The sequence below is a fragment of the Anopheles ziemanni genome, chromosome 2, assembly GCF_943734765.1.
Source record: "Anopheles ziemanni chromosome 2, idAnoZiCoDA_A2_x.2, whole genome shotgun sequence".
In the NCBI taxonomy this organism is placed as follows: Eukaryota; Metazoa; Arthropoda; class Insecta; order Diptera; family Culicidae; genus Anopheles; species Anopheles ziemanni.
Genome location: NC_080705.1, coordinates 55012769 through 55034008, shown reverse-complemented (window position 1 = coordinate 55034008; position 21240 = coordinate 55012769). Strand labels below are relative to the sequence as shown.

The 21240-nt window shown below is 42.1% G+C and overlaps 4 protein-coding genes across 4 annotated transcripts; 3 read left to right on the top strand and 1 right to left on the bottom strand.

Moving 5' to 3' along the window:
* The first annotated feature begins 707 nt into the window (after window positions 1-707).
* LOC131286631 (uncharacterized) lies at window positions 708-2121 on the top strand. Its single transcript, XM_058315616.1, has 5 exons — window positions 708-740; window positions 796-882; window positions 943-1052; window positions 1119-1213; window positions 1279-2121. Exons 1-5 carry the CDS (start codon window positions 708-710, stop codon window positions 2079-2081), a joined length of 1128 nt encoding a protein of 375 aa, XP_058171599.1. The 3' UTR covers window positions 2082-2121.
* LOC131293890 (copper chaperone for superoxide dismutase) lies at window positions 2093-3086 on the bottom strand. The gene is made up of 3 exons (XM_058321940.1): window positions 3018-3086; window positions 2771-2951; window positions 2093-2705 (listed from the first exon to the last, which is right to left on the bottom strand). The coding sequence occupies exons 1-3, from the start codon at window positions 3084-3086 to the stop codon at window positions 2218-2220; spliced, it is 738 nt and encodes a 245-aa protein (XP_058177923.1). The 3' UTR covers window positions 2093-2217.
* Window positions 3087-4293: 1207 nt separating this feature from the next.
* On the top strand, window positions 4294-11597 carry LOC131293889 (uncharacterized). Its single transcript, XM_058321939.1, has 4 exons — window positions 4294-4528; window positions 7577-9362; window positions 9452-9564; window positions 11057-11597. The coding sequence occupies exons 1-4, from the start codon at window positions 4294-4296 to the stop codon at window positions 11257-11259; spliced, it is 2337 nt and encodes a 778-aa protein (XP_058177922.1). The 3' UTR covers window positions 11260-11597.
* A 2528-nt stretch (window positions 11598-14125) lies between these two features.
* Window positions 14126-19405, top strand: LOC131293888 (probable chitinase 2). The gene is made up of 4 exons (XM_058321938.1): window positions 14126-14213; window positions 17254-17418; window positions 17513-17708; window positions 18403-19405. The coding sequence occupies exons 1-4, from the start codon at window positions 14126-14128 to the stop codon at window positions 19403-19405; spliced, it is 1452 nt and encodes a 483-aa protein (XP_058177921.1).
* Window positions 19406-21240: the final 1835 nt, after the last annotated feature.

Below are 21240 nucleotides of genomic sequence, written 5' to 3'. Positions count from 1 at the left end.
ACGTCGCGTTTTTCGCTCAGTTCTAGTTCGGTAGTTCATCAGAGCGGATGTTAGCAGTGCATAAGTTTCCTGAAAGGGTTAGCGGAAAAGTAAGGTTACGGCACGACCGCGTGGTGACGCCGAGCTGGAGCTCAGGTCAGAAAAATCCTAGCTGCCGCACATCTCGTGCCGTTTGAGACAATCAAGCGGACCACGAGTTCTTGTGTCCTGACAACGGAAGGAATTATTCTCCCGTGGCGGCGGGTGGACATATGGCTTTTATAGCCACTTTATATAGCCAGGGCCCCTTCATTCAGGACGGGACAGAGTCAGTACGCCTCTGATTACGTGTAAGGGAACAAATTGTTCGACTTAGCGTAGGAGGATATACCCCGACTCGCATATCGAAAGAAGAAGAAGAAGCGTTTTTCGCTGTTTCTACACTAGCGCGATTTGTGCGACATTTTTTTTGTATGGAGTTCGGCCGGCTGTCAAGCGACGTCGCGTTTTGTGACGGGACGTCGCGCTGTAGTGTGGACCCCGAGTGATGCAACGCCGAACTGGAACTGACGACAAACGCCAATGCAGCAAAACCGGCTTCCGTAATACAGCTTTTGTTTACAAAACAAAGCAGAATCAGCTGTGATGAATAAAATCGAATATCGTGCATTGCACTGCGATAGAGTAACAACGACGTTGCGATAAGAGTGCGATAATATAACATTACAATGGGTTATAGCGTACTTCGTAATATATTAAAGGTAAGATCCGTAGCGCTAACTTTATTTGTCATTGTAGTGCTTCAATTTCTTGTAGGAAACAAACCGCCGCATAGAATTGTTGGATTTGCCTTATGAAGAGGAATTCCGCTGCCAACTGAAATATTTGGGGTTCAAGGAAAAGGTGAAACTTGCTATGACCTGTATCAGCTACTTTTATTAAATGTTGGTTTTGTTTTGTCAGTATATTGTTAAGGAAGCATTCTTCAGACAAGAGTGGAATATTGGTAGTACTCGCGTGTTACGACTTTTACAAGAAGCAAATATTTTAACTGCTAGTGAGTTCATCTTAAGGTTAGTTTGTTGTATGATTCAATTTCATCTTCAAAGGCGCCTCATATTTATATGCATTGTCCTCAGCTTGGAGTCAATCGATTTGACGCAACAAATCATGAACGATCTACTGGAAGCCGAATATGTTCTTCTTGCTAACATTATACAATTTGCATATCAAGGTACAAATTATTGTGCGCAGGATGTTTTCCCACAACTCACTGATTGTTATTTCGATCGATTGCAGAAACCCCACACTCGCAGCTGCTGACAAAAATTCTCAAAGAGAGCTTTGGAACCCTAATAGCAGATTTGAAGGAGAATCCTAACGCAATTCCACGAAATTATCTGCTGGCATTAAAAAATCACTTATCAAAAGAAAAAATGATCGCATTGAAAAATGAACACCTTCACATGCTTGTAGTCGAACAAGATCTTTTGGAACTTCATGTTGCTATTGGAAAACAGGAGCAGTGGAGGTGTGAAATGGAAATGTTGTCCAAAACAATTGTAGGAGGCATGATTGTTGAGTTGATTGAGGATAAAAATAGTATTGTAAATATTTTTAAAGAATTAATCGGAAGTTGTAGTTCTTTTTCAGTAAGGTACATTTTATACATACTAAATCTAGTATCGCGAACAATTGGAATGAACAAAAAGGAGAGTACTCCTTTAAAGGAGTTGATGAAAGATCTATTTCGTATGGTCGTGAATACTGGACTTTTAAGCAAACTTCAATTGATGCTTCTGTTTGCAAGAGAAATTTGTTCTTCAAATGAAAGTATTTTAGGGACTTATTCTGAATGGTACAAGCAAACAATCGGAGAAATGACCTATAGTATTAAAAAAGAGCAATTTATAAACATGATGGAAATGTTGACCAGCACACTCTCATCGGAAACCAGTTTGGATATTTTAGCTGTACATTCCACCATTGCAATTTCCGCACCAGCAAAGTGCAATGATTATGTCGTTAATTATAAGCAGCTATGTCGTGCGCATATTTCCCAGCTAAAATCGCCGGATGTTACGATAGTAGTAGATGATTGAAGCTATTTTGTAGGCATTAAATAAAATGTGTTTATTGAAGTACCACACCCTTTACAATCATTCACAGCGTACGTGTGTTAAACCCGATTTAATTATTTTTGTATGACCTGTATCTCATGATCTTATGATATCACTTTTATAGAGATGATCGCTCTGTTACTCGTTCTTTTTCTGCTGCAATAGACTTGTCTCGCTCATCCCAGATAGTTACCCCATCGCAGGCGCAGATTTTCTTATAGTTTTGAAATATACCCGCCGATCGAGCTATGATACCGCAGCTGAGCCTGCGTTGTTCACCTGCCGACTCGGTAATCACAACAGAGCGCCCAATTAAATCATTAACTTCCAGTTGCTCGTTAACGAATCTTATTGTAGCCCTGCCATTAACATCAGAGGTAATCTGTTTGGAGTCAAAAATATCACCCACCGAGTTACATCCATCGGAAATATCCCCACACTCATGGACGTTCAGCTGATAGCGTCCGTTACGTGTTAAACCATCGATTGTCCCATCTACCACGGCCCCTTTTTGCGTGGAATCATTGGAAAGGGTACAAAATCGCACTACACCACGTACGTTGGTAGACTCATTACCGTGGTTTACCTCTGCCACAGCAGACTGTCCTGTAACACGGTGAAATTAAATATAATAGATAATGTTGTACGGTAAGCGTAAGCGTAATATTTACCACCGAAGCCCGTTAGTACGGCTCGTCGTCCAGTTGCCTCAATGCGTTTGTGAACCTCCAGCCAGGGAAGGGTGGTTTCGATCAGTACGCTGCCTTTTTTCACATCAATTTCTGCCTCTGGTAAGGTTTCTCTTATCGCAGCAACACATGCATCCCCACGAATTTGGGCAGCGAATTCCATCTACCGGTTAGGGACAAGAATCTACAGTAACTGCAACAGTAAATGAAAACTACGATGAAACCTTACCTTCGTAGCCCCGCGGTCGGTCATTTTTTGTTGATTGAATATCAGATCCTTAAAAAAAGTAATTATCATTGGACTACCACACTGCAACTGTTTGGAAACTGAGCCGATGTGCTGTTGTGATTATTCACGATCGTGATAGTACACTGACACTTCCCTGCTTCATCTATGCACCTTGGTAACTTTCCAACAAAAACAGCTGACATTCGTACTGTCAAAGCTCGTTGCATTGTAAATTGAGACAAGAAGTGGTGGTTGTTAGCAGAGGATTTTAATGGGCTTCGTAGGTGTTAATTTTCGTTTTCTTTTTGTCCTATGTGAATCGTTTTGAACGGTGGAGGTGTAAATTTTATTGTGATACTTTGTGCGCCAGTTGCCAAGTGATCGTTTTATATTCTGCGTGTAAATTTCTCCAAAACTCTGTGTAAAAACATGATAAATCGTTCAGCGGATGGTAGAAGATAATCGCGGAAGTAACCCAACTGCAGGCAATGCTGAGTGCACTATTGTGAGATCATTTGGTTGATCGTTGTGTGACGCTGTGAATTCATCTTTTAGGGACTTACTTGTTGTGCATCAAATTCGACAAGGCACCGCCAAGCAGAAAACACTGTCTTCGGATACAACAATAAAAAACTTCATCGTTTGAGATACAACCCCCGCTGTCGAGTGTTCCGTCCGCCTTGTACCTTCACGGTACGGAGCAAGTACGTGCTCCATCTTTTCTCACTAAGGTAAGAGTTTCTGCGCTACGAAAGTAATGCAAAAATACCAACAAGACGCATCCGGTTGAATGGTTGAAGTACCCAGCAGTTCAAGGATTTCGTAGATGCTGTTGTCATGTCTAGCGCCCCACCATTCCCGTTCGTATTTGTTCATTAACATCAAACTTCCAGCTCAACAGCATCCAACGTTCCAAACGGCATCGCGTATTTGTGCCTTTACGCTTAACTCGACATCTGACCGTATCGAGTGGAAGCTGTACTTTGTTGGAAAACGGTTTGGAGGTCATCCAACGATTGCTTGCGCGAATTTCCGCCACATCGTCTTGGTAGAAAATGTTATTCGTACATTATCCACTCTGATTGCGGAGGTTTTTTTTCAATAACTCGATCATATTTCAGCTGAATCTGTTCACATTCATGGAAATTGGAATGGAATATTGCGGATGGGCATGCCAAATGAAGCATTATCGCTGAGAAAGCCTAGATAAAGCTAACCGTCATACAAACCATTTTTCATTCCGCTTTTTCGTAACCTCGGTTCCGCCAGAACAGCTATGGACCGTTACGATCAGCAACAACACGAGCAACGGCGTCAATTACGCCTTCAAAACATCGGCACGCAACCGGATCTGCAGAACAGTGCAGAGTGTGATCAACTCTTACCAGAGGACGATTCCGTCGTTCCGGAATCATTGAAACACTTCAATGAAAAAGATGTGTTATTAACAACGGAAGAAGATGCTGGAGGTAGCACAACGGAAACACAGTCAACCCGTGGAACTGCTAACGGTTTGTTTTGCTGCCTTTGCCCTTGAATGAGGTGTCTATTTTACGCCTTTCACAGTACCTCTTTCTGCAGCTTCCACTTTCACGTTTATTGCCTTTTTTGTCTGCGCACATTTCTTCAAATTAATTAAAATCGTTTGATTGGATGTGAGTTTCCTGTTTTTTACTGATCTGTTTATATTGTTTTGCACTTATCGGCTTCCGGACAAAAATGTATATTCAATGTATTGTCTCTATCGCTTACAAGACATTCACGTTGTAGTGTTCTTAAAGTCCTTACAAACCCAAACTGCTTTGCCGATCCTGCGACGTGCACAAAAATCGATTGCATGTTAATTTTCCAGTATCTATCTTCTTTTATTTCTACCAGTTATAAAGGAAAGCTCCTCGGGCTTGGGTGAAATATTTGGGGTGTTATTTTTGCGTTTACCTTACATTTTTCCCCTTGGCGCATGCTGGTCAAAAACTGCCACCAGCAATTGGCAGTGGTGTAAACTGGGTGATAATGAACAGAGGAACTGTAGATGACAAAAAGTGAACAGAAACACAAAGCAAATAGAACCCCGTAGTGCTACAATAACAAAAACAGTTCTCCCCACTTCTTGGTTAACCCTGGTCGGAGGGATGCGCTTACTCACCCGGGGCCACGATCATTCATTGCACATTGCCGGCTCGTGTTTCTGTGCGCTTTTGACATTATCAGCTCCGTTGTTTGTTGTCTACACCATAATCCGCCCATACCCTGGCGCAGCATCCGACTCCAACACCTCGAATATGGTTCGATCAATAGGAACATCATTACAATCCTATGGAATTTCTCTCTACGTGTGTGTGCAACCGTGAAGAAGTATGCAAACCATGTGGAAAAGATTTTGTTACACTTTCATTGCATTTGTTGTTGTTGTTTTTTGTTCACCGTATTTACGTTTCGTAATGACTTTGCTCACATTCTTCAAGGAGCACGACCTACGATCGTGTTCATGGAGCTTTATTTATGGTGATCACTGCAAAGGACATCAGGTCGTAGAAAAGCAGATGGACTGACATCAATATAAAGTATTAAAAAAAAGTATAAATGTCTAATCATATTACAGCATTTTCGAGTTGGTAACATAACATAAACCATGTTACCACCAACGAAACACCATTCGAGGATTTTTCAAACAAACACGGATATTACAACAGGTTTTATAAGCGTTGGAAAAGATGTTTTACATCCTTTTCTCTGCTTTTTGTAATCAAGGCCCTCGCTCTCATCGTTACTTTTATGTCAAATAATTAAATTGCTCGTTCGTTTAGAAATTTTGAATTCTCCAGTTACAACAATAGTTTTGATTTAACCTTTTGCAAACCTTTTGGTTCTCGTTAGTGGACGGAAACAAGAATAAAATTAAAAATTTCTTACATACATTTTGTTCTGCATACATTCGGATGATAACGCTGAAGATGTTGATGATAAAAATGCTAACTGTTTTACTTTTCCACCAAATAGGCCCAAATAGTCGAACCGTAAAGTTATCCAAGGCTCCCGTCACGAGCTTTGCTGCTACAGTTTTGCATTTTGCGTCGATATACCCCGTTCCGTTTGCTCCGTGCAAGCTGGGTGACATTTGTCGGTACGGCAAAGGACAAAACACACACGCACAGGGTACTTTAACTGGGACATCTGCTCGTGCTGGCCACCATAGAGATTTCGCTTTTCGCCACTACTTATCGCGATAGGGCTGGTCCTTATGGATGGTGTGTAGCAGATGAATGGAGTTAGACGTGAACGGCGGGTCCCCCTGCGACCGGAGGAGCCATTGGCAAACACGTTGCTGTTTGCTCGCGCACACAACACGGTGTCTTTTGCCGCCGTTCGTTCTGCGCGAAAAAACACGCAAGTGTGTTGTGCGTGATCTCAGGTGTGCTGTAAGGGGCAAGGGGCGGGTACTATTCCGGTGGTTCCGGCTCACTTCAAGCCAATCGAGACTGTGCGATCCGAACCAGTGTGATTGTAGCGTTGGTCCAGTACACAGTACCCGTACATTTTACGGCAAGGAAAACCCCATATATTAAAAAAAGCACAAAGTAGATTGATTTTTCCTTCCGATTCATTCTGTGTTTGGTTTGAACGGATTTGAGAAACATGTTTGAGGTGGTATTTTTGGAAAGAATGGAAATCGAACATCTGCTTCGATTTTTGGACGAAGCCGCAGGCAAGGAGGGGCAACACCAGTCACAATTACATCGGTTGCGATCGAGGCGAATAAGTGAGTTTGCTTAACGATGTTGGAAGTGTTTGTTTGATTTAATGTAATTTTGCACATACAGTTCAAGTAAAGAAATTTCCACAAGCAACTACTTGTAATTCTATATTAATTCATTTTCACCCTCGAGGTTAATTTTCGTTGATTCGGTCGTGCTGGGGTTTTCCCACTCTCAAAGTTCATTAAATTTTAAAATATACGTTTTTTTGCTGAAAGATAAAGAAATAGTGTTCCGCAAATGGTCCATTTCATGATGTGACTCGACGAAACCACGTTCTGTCGCTAATCAACGTGGCTCCTCTCTCATTAGCGCCCCGAATCGCCATGCAAATGGAACCAATTTTTCGAAAACAAGGTTACAAAAAAAGTTAAATCCCGGTGTAGCTTACTTGACTTGTAAGAACTTGACTTCGCTTTAGCACGGTATTCTATCATTCATCTTCTCCGAGGGTCACCTCGGATATTTTGACCTCCCATTTGCACTTGTAGAAAGATGTTTTAGTGCATGAAAATGAAACAAACAAACTTCTTGTTGTGTTGTGTGTGCAACTTTTAGATACTGTATGAAAATCGTATAAGTTGTAACCCAACCGATAGGTTTTGTGTGTTGTATTAAGAAAAAACTCCAAGTACGAGCTTCACACAAGCAAATTAAATCATATCGTTTTGTACACTTTTCATCCTCCAGCTATCTAGACCTAGGTCCACGATTGTAAATGTTAATCCTATCGATGTTATTAGGACCAATAATGTACATCGAATTTATTCACTAACACCGCTCTCCTTTCGTTGCTCTCCACAGTCCGCTCCCGGGTGCGCTACTGGCTGAACGATATCGTCGATGAGATGCGAAAGAAAAGTCCCGCGTCGGTCCAGAAATGGGTCGATTCGATACAGATGCCAAACAGTGCCGGGCCAGCCAGCGCAGATCCGAACGCGGCCCTTTCGATCGATGCACTTCGGATGCAGGATGACACGGATGGTACCGTGTCCGTATCTGATCAGCTAGTGGATGTTATTGGTGGGGACAAGAATGTGTGCGAAACAAAGGAGGATGCAGAAAACAATGACCAACGATCGCAAAGAGAAGCGCACGGAGATATGCAGAAATGGACCCAGAATGTGGAAAGTGATCACGAGGACCATCATGTAGAACACGAGGATGAGAAGGAAGAGGATGGTATAAGAGCGAGTGGATCCGAGGCGCTTGTACTTATGGATGGTCCACCGGAAGACCTCGAAGCGAATGCCACCGTTGCTGCTGCATCAACGGATTCCAGCACACCGAAAGTAGCTAGGCTGGATGACGGCCCGAAACCGACCGCTGATAGTTCTGCTGGACTATCGCTGCGAAACTTTCTCTCGAAAAAGTCGATTCTAGGTAAATTCAGCCGATCCGGCTCAAATCTCGACCACAGCCCAACTGCTTCGGCGGAGAACGCCCCGTCGATCGGATCTTCCAGCAGTATGGAGACGGAGGAGGTCGCCGGTAGGCGGGGTGTGGCCCAGGATGGTGTAGGGACACCGAACATTCCTTCTCCATCACCGTTTGTGGTGGGTAAAAGTAAGATAAATGAGTTCTACGATAAGCTCGGCATGAACAAAGCCAAGTACAGCTTAATTAAAGCGAAGAAACTCGACATTCGCAACATGCTCGGTGGAGTGACTTTGGGTGGTTCGCGTGAGCCGAAACACACCGAAGCACAATCAAATACGCCACATGTGGAGGGCAGTGTGCAGGATTACAATACAGCAAATGTTGATGAAGAGACGGAAGGTATTACCCTTGTCGACTCGTGTGTAGATGAACGGTCGAGGTCCTCCCCGGAGCACCCGGAACAGCTCGAGGTAAGCGTCATCGATGTGGACCCACCCGACGCCTACGAGTTTTCCTTTGACGAATCCTTTCCAAAGTCGGAAGAGTTCATACCGGGTATGATCAGCGAAGAGGATGAGGAGAAGGAAAACATGCTCGATACAACGGTTGCGTCGATAACGAGTAGTCATAGTCACGGGTACGGGTACGATGCGTATCTGAACCCACCGAAACCGAAAACACACCGTATTGGAATTGGACGGATTGGACGTAGCTCAAGCGAGAATCCCCGTGCTACGGCCCGGCGTTACAACTTGATGGAGATCGGCCGAAGCTTCAGCGAGATGAACGACGACGATGACTCGTTCGCCATCAGTGAGGGGAATAACAGTTGCCCCAACCCGTCCTCACTCAATACGAGCTCGAGCATCAATGAACACGGTAGCGCGGGTAATCTAACACGTTCCGTCCCGGTAAGTCCGATTCCGCGTACATCCAGCAAGTTAAGCATACACCAGGAGCATCTGGGACAGCATTCGACACCCGGTGGTCAGCTACTGCAGCAGCACTCTATGGTGGACCAGTCAAGCCACAGCCGACGGCGCAGCACTATGCTGGTCAAGGATAGCTCCCTACAATCCGACTCTAGCCGATGCTCAAGTGTGGAGAGCTTGCTGAACGCACGTAAACCAGACCCGGAGAAGATACTGCTCAATTTGGGCTTTGGGCCGGCCCCACATAGCACGGACGTGTTGGCTAAAATACCCAAAAGGTAGGATAAGGAACTACAAGAAAACATAACTAATAAAACAATGAAGATAAATTATTTCTTTACTTTAATATTCTTCTCTTTAATCGTAGGTTTTTGAAACCATCTCAAGTGCGAGGTGTAGATACGGAAGCCTTCCTCCGCCAGCAGCAACTCTCAATGCATATCCACGAAAATAGTGTCCTCGGGTACCGAGGGCTCGTAGGTAAGTGAAATTTCTTTGGATAAATAGGCAAAAATATTCCCAAGGGTCATTGAATCACACCTCTCACTGGTGACGGACTAATCGCCCTAAGATCGTACATTAATTCGAACCATAATCATACTTTCCTCGTTTCAATTCTTTCCCTACCGTCGCCGTCTTCGTGCGCCGTCGATCTCACATTCATCGATCGTGCAAAACTCTAGCCGATTACGAAAAACTGCACATTCTTCAGCGGTTTCAGTCTAGACCTATGTAAAAAACAAAAATCATGTACAATCCTTGGGTCACGGATGGTCGGCGAGAAGGCTAATCTGTCATCTCTTCATCATACCCTGGAGCCTCGGGTACGAGGGTAGTTCGGGTCATCGGTTTCTTATGCTATTCTATATGTGTATACGTTTGTCGTTCTCGTCACCACCGTCGTGCAGGACGACACTTTTCACTACCCTACTGTGCACCGTATTTTTCCACTAACCAAACCGGTCTAGTCTATTAGCGGCACCAGTAATGTATCGTACACGACATTGATCACCTCATTAACAATTGTTCACGCAGGCAGAAGGTGGTGGGTGGTAGTACGATAGAAGGAACAATTTCCAGCTAGCAACAAGAAGGAAGAAATCGAAAGTGTAAGCAGTAGCCTCTCTTATCTCATTCGGGCTTGTTTGTTCTATACTTTTTCGATTCAAGTTTGACATCATTTTTAACCAGTTGCATTTCTTACCATTATTTATAGTGTATATTTGCTGTAATGTCGTTAAAATTATAGAAGTTAATTATTTATAAACATCTTTTATATTTTGCATCACGAAATCCGTTGCTTATTTAACAATTCAATTTTGTGTAGCATTGTTGCGTTTTTGTTTTCTTATCTTTATAGGAAATCTGTAGACTTGGTAGATTTTTGAATACAGTAGAACGTCGATTGTCCGAGGTGTTTGGAACCGGGCTGTCCCCGGATAAACAAATTCCGCGGATAATCAGCCTTTCATGTAAATGTATGTCACATATGCGTTTATAGTGTAAAATAAGTTAGTAATTAAATTTTTTTAAATTAAATAAAAAAGTTTAAAACTGTAAATGAAATTGTCAGTTTTGAACTCACGGATAATCCGCACACCGATCGATCCGACTCCGGATAATTGACGTTCGACTGTATTTTTCTATTCTGTAGTTTTGTACATTTTAGCGCTAGACTTATAAGAAATATATTCCTTAATCTCTTTGCTTGCTTTGTGCTTGCATAATTGGTTTTAAATATGCTCATATTCAATGTTTATGTACCCCGTTTTAACAAAACTTATGCAATTTTTGGAACATGTTTCATGCATGTAACTAACATTCCTGTAGTAATTTTGAAATAAATGTTTTGAGTATTGACCGTGTTGTGTTGAACGGATTTTGCTTTAAGAAGTGCAAAAGAATGATTGATTGAGTTATTGATGGGTTTCGAAATTAACTTACCCTCTTCCCTTTCCGCCGTTCCCCGCAGGTAATCCACACATTCCACCCTCGATGATAGTAGCGAAGATTATGGAACGGTTCCAGGAGAACGACTCGAAAACCCGCCTCACAGCGTCCGGGCTGCCTGGGCTGGTACAATCAGACAGCCGCAACTCATCCGGACCCCCATCACCCGTACCAATGACACGGCATGCCTCTCTAGCGACCACTGATGGACGTTTAAAATTTTAGTCTCACCACCACCAGCACCAGGAAGTGGGAGCGAAAGGGAGGAGAACTGGTGAAACATCCAACTGAATATCCTCGAGTGATAAACTTGTCCAACACTTATTTATGAAATTCTCGAACCTCTATAGAGTAACATCTTTTGCACGGACATCACTGGCACCTACCAACGGTGACCTATTTACTAAATGGACTGTAGCGAGAGATAACATTACAAACTTAACTTTTACCTTGGGCAACGCAACACAATCTAAGCGATCGAATCGGGAATCCAGGCTCGTGTATCACAAGAACGCATTCCTTCTTCGAATTTCCATCTATCGTCTTTTAACACTATTTTAACACCTTACATTTGGCAATGTTTAAAGCAAAAACAAAAATCTGTACTATTGTACCTTTTACATCTGTCCTACTTTCGGATGAGCTTTTGTAATTAGAACTTAGAGTCTTGCATCCTGCAAAGCTCCTGTACGAATTTTGACACTTATATATTTTATCGAGTTTTTCGGCACTTCACAGAAAGGGTGTTAGGGTAGAATGGATCTTAGGCTAAGAGCAGCGGTTAGACCACAACATATAGAAGACAGCAGTGAATCAAACAATGAGACTGTTTCATGTTTGTGTAGAAATGTGTGACCTTCCTGGCACATTTTTTCTCCTTTCTTACCCAAGCATATCCTTACCACAATCATCAGCTATTGTGATGATGTCGTAGTATGGTAAACCGTTTGTCTAAGATAAGTGTTCGAACGGTGTAAGATATTAGTAACCCCAGCAGGAGGTAGAATTAGACGAACGAGTACTTTAGTCGGTGACCAAGTTAGGAGATGAGGGAAACCAGTATGCATAGTTGATAGCAGAAATGAACAGGCTTTAAGCAAACACAGGGTACGGAACAATGGAATCAAAACGAAGGGTCCTAGATACAGTAGATAAAAGCAATTTTAAGTAGACATCACAAACTCTCGGGAGTCTAAACATATCTATGCCACAGTGATTCGAGCCTTCGTAGAAAACTACCTTGCTTCATGGAGTATTTTTGAACGCTGCAAATATTCAATAACTTTACCTTTTACCGGCATAGTCAACTTCTGCAACAGTCGCCCAGAGCAAAAACTCTTTTTTTTAAATAAAACACTCAAGTATTTTAGAGTTTATATATTAATTTTTATGCTAACCGATCCGTCGATAGCATTGTTGTTTATTCCAAAATCCTTAATACTGCGGCACTGGGAAGACAAACGCACTTGTTAGTTGAATAAACGTTGTAACGTGAATCTTTACCATTTCGACTATTTCCATTATTCGTTGCATCATCCGAAATGTGGGTGTCTCTTTTTCATAGACCTTCGCAACTCACACAATTAAAAAAACTCAAATTAATTGGCAAATTCCTACCAATGTATACCCGAAAGCAAGCCCAAATGGGTTAACATTAAAGATGGCACAGCAAAATATTAATGAATGACACAATAGACCTAAGATTTTCAAAAAAATTTACATCCAAATTTCGTAAATGGAGGTAGAGATTAAACTAGTGCAAAAGGCCACGGAAATCAAAAAGTAATGTGGAAATCGTAACAATTCTCCCAACGTAATTCCACATGTTCCAAAATTTTTGGCACGTGCATTTAGCAAAATTATCATTCTGAAAAACCCATGCGAAAAAGTTCATGCAAGTAGAAATTAAAATCCAGTTTTAATAGGATTTAAAAATTACGGATTTCAAAACAAACATAAAGGTAAACCTGACTGATACTGACCATACTAATCAATAGATTTTAATCTGATTTCAAAATTCTTTTCAAAACGTTGCAAAATTTCCTATGCAACTAATGATACTTAATACAAAATTAAACTTTGTATTTCATTCCGGGTGATACCGCGGTAGGATATTATTTTAAAAAACTGACAATAATCCTCATTTTCTAATCATTCGCAAAACTTTATTTGGTTTTCACGATCCAGTAGCAAGAAACCAAAAAAAATCTTATAAACCTAGATTATTTTAAAAATCCCAAAGTTTTTTTCTTGCAAGTACAGTATATCAAAAAATTTATTTATTTTTGTTGAAAATTGAAAAAATATTTCCCGTCATTTTTACATTCGAGGGTTAACTGTACCTGTAGAGAGAATCAGCCGGAATTAAAGCGCGAGTATTTCGTTCCATTTGCTCGCGAGCTTTTTCGCTCTCTGTTTCTTTGAAATGTCTCAACGTGCAGCGCAAGGCGAGGAACAAACAAAGAACCACGGCTGAAGACCAACTCGATCGCGAGCTTGGCGCCCCGCGATGGTTAAAAGATGCAAGTGAAATTCAGTTGCGCCCGTGGCTTGAAAGGTAGCGGACGTGGAAAGTCCAACACGCGCATAGTCAGTTAGTAATTGATGTAGCCCGTCCGGCGACTACCTGGTTCACGTTTGTTGCCCTCGTTGTGCTTCGACCAAAGTTGTGTATGTGTGTGTGGGATGTGTATGTGCGAGCGCGCGTGAAGTTTGCTTTGGCCAAAGTTTCTTTCGGGTTCGTTGCTTGATGCGCGTTGATGTCGTGGCGGTTCAGTGTTTCCCTTCACTATCCATCGCGAGTCCGCGGTCATTCTGTATGACATTTACCGACGTTCGGGGAGTGTTTTACCAATCTATACCGTTGTGAATTGTGCACGGTGCAAGATAGCTGCCGGGACTGGCAGTTGCCACGACGCGAAACGGTATCGTTATCAGTGATAGTGTTCTGTTTTCCAAAACAGGTCCGGATACTCATCAGCATCGACCGCCAAAGACATTACCGATAGGCGCGGTAGGGGGAGCTACTCTAAACAATTTCTAACGTACGAACAAAAATAAGAAAGTAAACCTACGATAAACAAATAATATAATGTCGGTAGCGAAAAAATTTCCTACATTCGGATGGCCACTGGCGGTTTCGCTGTTACTGCATCTCGGTGTTGGGAGCGGCGCTATAGGTAAGTAATCCATGTTACAGCCCCGGAGAATGGTTTCTTGACCGCAAATACCATTTGGGGCTCGGTCTCGATCTCACGAGTAAATGAACTGGTCCGTTCGTTGCATCAATGGAATCAGAATTTGTAAAAAATACGCTACGCTTGAGTCATTCTGTTTCGGTGTTTACTTTTTATCTCCCTTCCAAGAAAGTCTAGATCCTCAATCTAGGGAACGGGTTTTGGACCTGCCCGTTTACTGTAAGACGTTTTAGCGACCAATCGTCCACGCGAATGCGTGCTTTTGGCCTTGGAATGGAAGAAGTAGAAAAGATCGTATAACGAACTTACGTACGTATAGCCAGACTTCCTGCTTTGGCGTGAATGGAGAGGTCCAATTGTGTTCTGCTGGAACGCTAGCAGACGGGTTTGGAGATTATATGATTCATCGGAAAAGTGTGGAGCAAATAAAACATTTTTTTTTTAAATTCCATAAACGCACTACACATCATGTAACGATTTTGAACATTGACAATAACAAGGACTTAAATATTGCCGGTAGCAATGAAACATAAACAATATAAAAGTTATCAACCAAAATGTATTTGGGTAACTGGTTGATTGTAAAAAAATTAAAATTATGAAAGAATTTTGTTAGCAAAACCAAATTTAAAATTAGGCATTTTATTCCATTTTTTATTTTGTTTTCGAATTTAAGTTGGCTTTCGACTTTCTTGTATTAAACCGCCGTTATACGCTTAATCGCATTTCAATATGCGTAGAGCAAACCGACTGGTTTGAATATTCATGTTTTATTTTCTAAAACTAGTTTTGTGGAAGGTGTCTTTGAGAGGTAATAATGTAATAATGAGTCTCAGTCTAGGCAACAAATCTAGTGTTATTGTTCCGTTATATGAAAGCAAGCAGCTGGGTTGTTTCTAGAAATTATCTAAAGGTCGCATTCTGTTCCTCTCACTTATGACTCACTTGATATACTACTCTAATGCTTCAGTTTCAAGTAAAGTACAGCTGACAATGAAGCGAAAGCTGGCTACTCGAGATACGCGTGCCCCATGAAGCGGATTAACCTTTTACCAACGAGCAATTACTTCGAGTTGTCGACAACAACCAAGATGAAGCAGATGAGAACTGGCTGGCGAAGGAGTTGAATGGGTCAATGGAACCGAACTGTATCTCTCTTGCTGTAATAGGAACACATTTTCATGCTGCAAAATTTGGAACACGTGTTTGTGAAGTCGAAGCACAATGTGTGAATTGTTAAATTCAGTTTCTTGAGAGGGACCGCTTTTTCTGTGCTTCTGGTGCTGGCGGCATTTCATGCCCTTTCCAGCGGCAAGATGGATGCTTCGAGACAGTGCTGTATTTACACGAAAACTTAACAGAACTAATCAAATTGTTTGTGTGCGACAGCAGCTTGCTTTCCTTTCGCGCACAAAAAATGTCGTTTCTGTTCGTGACGTCTTCTAGTGTCGGGACTAAACACCTGTAAAAATAAGTCATCTTAACATACCAGGAATCCTATTTACTTTTTGTACGATACACTCACGTTTCCCGATAGCGACAAGTCTGTTGACACATTAAACAATTTGCTTTTACCCGTACAGTTGCAGCCTAATTACATTACTTTGGTGGTAGGATACCGCCGATGGGTGAGTGGAGAACAATTCATCCATTATTGGTCCATGTTTGGGACGTACCAAATGTGTGTCTTTGCCACCCCATTCCAAGAAACGAAGTTTACAAAACGGAACATAACGTATGAATGATTGTGGTTATGTGTTCCAGTTAGGAGTTTATGTTTTCCTAACTTCATTATGATAACAATCGATCCGCTTCATACGGTTGAACTCACTTCAATCGAATCGTCAATTGTATTTAGTTTTTTCGGTTATTTATTATTCGTCATGTGTTATATATGTTTAAAATATTCTCTCAAAAATGGAGGTTAGATACCTTTTTTAAGACTTTATTGAACTTTATAAATTGACTGCGTCTATCATCCACAATTCAACTGAAAAGCTGAATACCTACATTTTTATTCTCTTGATATTTATGGCTGTGGAAAATAGGAGAGCATATTCACCGACGTTTTAATATTCCCTTTTTTAAGACTATTCTTGTCAAATGTTCTGTAAAATATATTTTACTGCTATAATTGAGTATTTACTCTTATACTATTCGGTAATTACACCACAAATTTGAGGTTTTTCACATTCAAATAACAATAAAATCAAATCCCAGATCGCAACTTATTTTTTCAATAATTCTAATGCTCCGGTTGAAAACAATTCACTTTTTGTACGCAATTCTTTTAGCTTCATGACGAATCCTTCGTTCCAGAAGACTGAAAACAATTCACTTTTTGTACGCAATTCTTTTAGCTTCACTACGAATCCTTCGTTCCAGAAGACTGAAAACAGTTCAATTTGCGGTGATCGCAAATTGAACTATGCTTTGTATTGCATGGAAATGGATGCAATTCATCGAGGTCAGTTGCCTTTCCATGGATGAAGACCATAGCTCATCAAACAATAACCTGCGTTGATAAACCCACCATCGCAATCGAGAGACATGTCAGAAATGTCGGCTTATCATGAAGCTTTCTAACGTAAAGTGAGTTCGAGTGACGCCTTCCGTGGAAGCGAACTTATCGGATGATGGACCTTTGGCATTACATACATTTCTGTCGGTTAATCAATCGGCTGTTGAAGCTGGCAATGCGTCATCGATACCGTAGAGTGTCCGAAGCATTTTCCTACCCGAACCATACTTCTCCAGCAGTTGAAAGGAAGAAATTTCACTCAGCGAGGCGTGACCCATAGGCGAGTGGTTTTCGGTGTTCACTGTACCCGGTACCGGGTACTGTACCTTGCACTGAACGCGTGGGAGGAAGGAAAGTTTCGGTAAAAATGTAAAACACTCTGCTTCTGCTATCAGGTCGTTCCGGGTGTGGTCCTAAAAGTATGGGCAGGGCGACGGTAAACATTTCCTATTACATGCCTGACGTTTTACGCACGGTTTTCCACCTATCTTCCCTACCTAGTAACCGACCACGATCGAGTTGTAACGTGCTACATCTCTACCTGGGCCGTCTACCGTACCGGCACAGCGTCCTACAGCCTGGACGCGTTCGACCCGACGCTCTGCACACACGCCATCTACGCCTTCGCCGGCTTGGACGAGCAGAGAAATGCCATCAAATCACTGGGTAAGTTAGTATTCGAATTTCCCAAACACGGGTTCCAGATCACTTTGAGTCTTACTTGATTGATGTAAACACATTGACCATCTTCCTTTTTCAGATGCATGGCAGGATCTCAAAGATAACTATGGCAAGGGAGGCTACGAGAGGTTGGTAGGTATGCGGGCAGCTAACCCTCATCTTAAGGTGCTGTTAGCGATCGGAGGTTGGAACGAGGGCTCGGAGAAGTACTCCAACATGGCAGCAGACCCCGAGCGACGCCAGACGTTCGTCACCAATGCCTTAGCGTTTATCAAGTATGTTTACATCCGTTTGTCGCTCAATAGATTTTCAGGTGTTCCTACAAGCAAATTTTCCTCTAAACACCGCACAAACGACTGAACTTCTAGATTCATATTGTACTTCCCAAATAAAATACACTTGATCCTCTTCATTGTGAATCCCTAATCTCTCATAGGTGAGAACTTTGCCTAATCGCTTCAATTCCAGTATATTACTAACTTCTTAAGGGGCACATGCTCGTTTCCATACCATGTTTCACTAAGCCCGAATTGAATGGAATTGGATTTATTTCATTTCAACAACGGTTTTTTGTAAGCCTCAATTTTCATTGAACGCAAATTTTATATTTCTCCTGTTATCTATTTATATATCTATTTTTCATTAATTGTACAAGCATGCTGAAAGTATCCTTCCTATCGTTAAAACAATCACAGATCGCTCAATCTTACTTACTATTTATTTATCTGCATTATTTCGATTTGTAGATTACACTTTGAAATATCCGCTTGAAAAGACCATCTATTAACAAGTATAATATATGTATGTTGAGTTTAGAAAAACTATCTTAGATAGGATTTTAGATTCGATTAAACGTTTTGACAGAGTAAACGTAAACGAAATGTAATCTAATTAGTAAACTAAAGAATTTTTTGTAAATCTCAATTATGATCACAATTATGTACCTATTTATTTGTCCCTTCACTACAGACAATACGGCTTCGATGGACTGGACCTGGACTGGGAGTATCCAACACAGCGCGGTGGCAAACCTGTCGACAGGGAAAACTTTGTGGCGCTGGTGCGCGAACTGAGCCAAGTGTTCCGAAAGAACAATCTGTTGCTGACGTCCGCGATTGGCGCCGGCAAGGACACGATCGATTCGGCGTACGACGTGAAGACGCTCTCGAAGTACCTGGACTTCCTGCACATCATGAGCTACGACTACAACGGCAGCTGGAACGGACGCATTGGTCCGAACGCGCCCCTGACCAGCCGCGACCTGCTGAATGTAGAGTACTCGGTCGAGCACCTGCTTGAGCTGGGAGCCCCGGCCAGTAAGCTCGTGCTGGGGTTACCCTTCTATGGCCGGACGTTCGTCAGTGCGGTTGCCAAAGCGCGCCTCGGTGATGTGGCGAACGAGATCGGCTTCCCCGGTCCGGCCACCAAGGAGAACGGTTTCATCGGCTACAACGAGGTGTGTGAGGAGCTGAAGCGCAATCCGACCGACTGGATGCTCTCGTGGGACACAGCCTCGTCCGAGATGGTGGCTACCAAGTCCAATGACTCCATGTCGCAGGTGATCGTGTACGATAACACGCGTTCGATTGCGAACAAGGTGCGCTACGCCGTGCGACAGAAGTTGGCCGGGTTGATGGTGTGGTCGATCGATACGGACGACTTCAACGGACTGTGCGCACCGGAGACCGACACGTACGTCGACTACGGCGACCGGGAGAAGGTGAAACTGGCCATTCCACCCCCGGTCAGTGGTAAATATCCGCTACTGAAGACGATCAGCAATGCGATCGTTGTGGCTCAGGATGAACTCACGCAGGAGAATGTCATTCCAAGCGAGCCGGATGAGGTACCAACGCCGGGTGGAACGGGCTCTGGACCGTCGGGAGCCGGTTCGAGGCCTGTCGGATCCGTATCGGGACCCGTCCTGGGCATGCTACTGTTTGTAGTTACAGTCGTTCGGTATATGTCCTAACGTCGTATCCGGTCGGGTAGGAAAGCAATACTTTGGCGCCTTTGTAATTTTATTCTGTAATAAAACTCTCAGTAATGTTGGAAATACATTTTAATAACAACAAATGTAGATAGTTACAGATTAAGCGATGACAGAAACGGTATTTATTTCTGAAAAAAGGTGTAAAATAAGAGAGTAGTTCTGCACCATCCTAAGCAAACACCACTAACAAATACAGTACCAGGCATTCAAAGTCGGACACTTGAAAATCGAACAATCTTTTCACTTTGAGTTAAGTTATCTTCTTCTTCGAAGCAGCTAGCGACACGAAACTTCACAGGGGACTTCTCTAAACTTTGCTCTATGCAAATATGAGAAAAAAGCAACAAAAAACTCCAATTGTGGAAATAATGGGACACGAATGAAAAAAGTCTTGTTTTCGAGCCAGGCGCTCAATGTTTTCAATGAAAAAGTTCAATTTTTTATTCGTCAGACCTCAGAATCATTTTCCAGTGCTTTATAGGCTAGGCATCATGCTTCAGAGCGAACTTCACAACGAGAAATTTTGGTGTTATTCAGGTGTAAAAGAGTTCTCTTCAGCACTGCCCGCTCTTATTTTCAGAATTCTTTTTACACTTCTTTTGCAGCAGATTTCTTATGCAGTCTAGGTGTAAACAGAATTGTTTATGAGTTCTGAAAAGAAGAGCGGGAAGTTTTGAAGAAAATTCTTTTACACTTGAATAACACCAAAATTTCTCGTTGGGTCGTCCTTATTGGCCTTGCTGATATAAGGGCGCCTCATAGCCCAATCTGATCTGCAACCCTTATGCAACAACCCGGTGACGGATAGTTGTTTCAAAAATTGATGGCTGAAATTTTTCTTGACCTCACGGATGATCTTAGCGTCCATGCGAGCCTCTGTTTTGCGCTTGTCTTCTCTACCAAGGCGATCCACCGTTTTACATTTCATTATAATTTTCCTGTCGTGTAGTTACAGCAATTTTTTCCATGGCAGATTGCTGGGACTCTTGATGGAACTACATGATAGCAGCAAAAATTTAAATTTCTGTCAACCGAGATATTTTAAGCTGTGGAATTTCTTGTAACATTGAAATTAATAAGATTCCTAATCCTAATATTAACAAATTGTATATTTACAAACAAAACATGAATTAACACTAGAATCCAAACTGGGGTCAATTTGACCCCAACGCAGTTTTCGATTTTAATATCTCAAAAACGGCTGAATATTTTTACAAAAAACTAAGGCTTTTCTTAAAATCTAAAGCTACATCTAAAACAAAAATTTCAGATTTTTCTGTTCGACCAGTTCCGAGAACCAACTTGACTATACTTCTTCTTGGCGTAACGACCTTGTTGGTCATGCCTGCCTGTTAAGGGCTTACGAGACTTTTTACCCAAAGGTGTACGTGGATAGTCAGTCCTCTCGTACAGGGGAGGGTCCGCTCTTGGTTGGGATTCGAACCCACGCCGTCGAGGTGGTGAGCCTCGGCGCTTATGGGCCGATTTTCTAATCAACGCTACCGCTCGGCTGTCGCGTACCTCCCTAACTTGACAATAATAACTATATCTAGAATGCTTTTTAGGGGTCATTTTGACCCCTATTTTTAAATCGCTTTAACTACACTATTTTTGAAGATTTTTCATATCCGCAAACTGCTACTTTTTAGTATATTTGTTTTCTATATTTTGACGTTTTTGGTTTTTTGATGCATTTCTTCATCATTCCGTTAGCTCGGTGTATAGCATAAATGGTCGAAATGGAGTTTTTTAGTTCAAAATCGCTTATGAAGATATACAAAAAAAGTGTGCACCTAGAAAGATAGTACGCTGAG

What these genes read in the sequence shown, in the direction of transcription:
- LOC131286631 (XM_058315616.1), top strand. Translation starts at nt 708, where the DNA reads ATGGGTTATAGCGTACTTCGTAATATATTAAAG. An exon ending in ATTTGGGGTTCAAGGAAAAG is followed by an intron (nt 883 to 942) that starts GTGAAACTTGCT and finishes TTGTTTTGTCAG; the next exon opens with TATATTGTTAAGGAAGCATT. An exon ending in GCTAGTGAGTTCATCTTAAG is followed by an intron (nt 1,053 to 1,118) that starts GTTAGTTTGTTG and finishes CATTGTCCTCAG; the next exon opens with CTTGGAGTCAATCGATTTGA.
- LOC131293888 (XM_058321938.1), top strand. Translation starts at nt 14,126, where the DNA reads ATGTCGGTAGCGAAAAAATTTCCTACATTCGGATGGCCACTGGCGGTT. An exon ending in AAATGCCATCAAATCACTGG is followed by an intron (nt 17,419 to 17,512) that starts GTAAGTTAGTAT and finishes TTCCTTTTTCAG; the next exon opens with ATGCATGGCAGGATCTCAAA. An exon ending in AATGCCTTAGCGTTTATCAA is followed by an intron (nt 17,709 to 18,402) that starts GTATGTTTACAT and finishes CCTTCACTACAG; the next exon opens with ACAATACGGCTTCGATGGAC.
- LOC131293889 (XM_058321939.1), top strand. Translation starts at nt 4,294, where the DNA reads ATGGACCGTTACGATCAGCAACAACACGAGCAACGGCGTCAATTACGC. An exon ending in AACCCGTGGAACTGCTAACG is followed by an intron (nt 4,529 to 7,576) that starts GTTTGTTTTGCT and finishes TGCTCTCCACAG; the next exon opens with TCCGCTCCCGGGTGCGCTAC. An exon ending in CGGGTACCGAGGGCTCGTAG is followed by an intron (nt 9,565 to 11,056) that starts GTAAGTGAAATT and finishes CGTTCCCCGCAG; the next exon opens with GTAATCCACACATTCCACCC.
- LOC131293890 (XM_058321940.1), bottom strand. Translation starts at nt 3,086, where the DNA reads ATGATAATTACTTTTTTTAAGGATCTGATATTCAATCAACAAAAAATG. An exon ending in CCGACCGCGGGGCTACGAAG is followed by an intron (nt 2,952 to 3,017) that starts GTAAGGTTTCAT and finishes CCTAACCGGTAG; the next exon opens with ATGGAATTCGCTGCCCAAAT. An exon ending in CGTACTAACGGGCTTCGGTG is followed by an intron (nt 2,706 to 2,770) that starts GTAAATATTACG and finishes ACCGTGTTACAG; the next exon opens with GACAGTCTGCTGTGGCAGAG.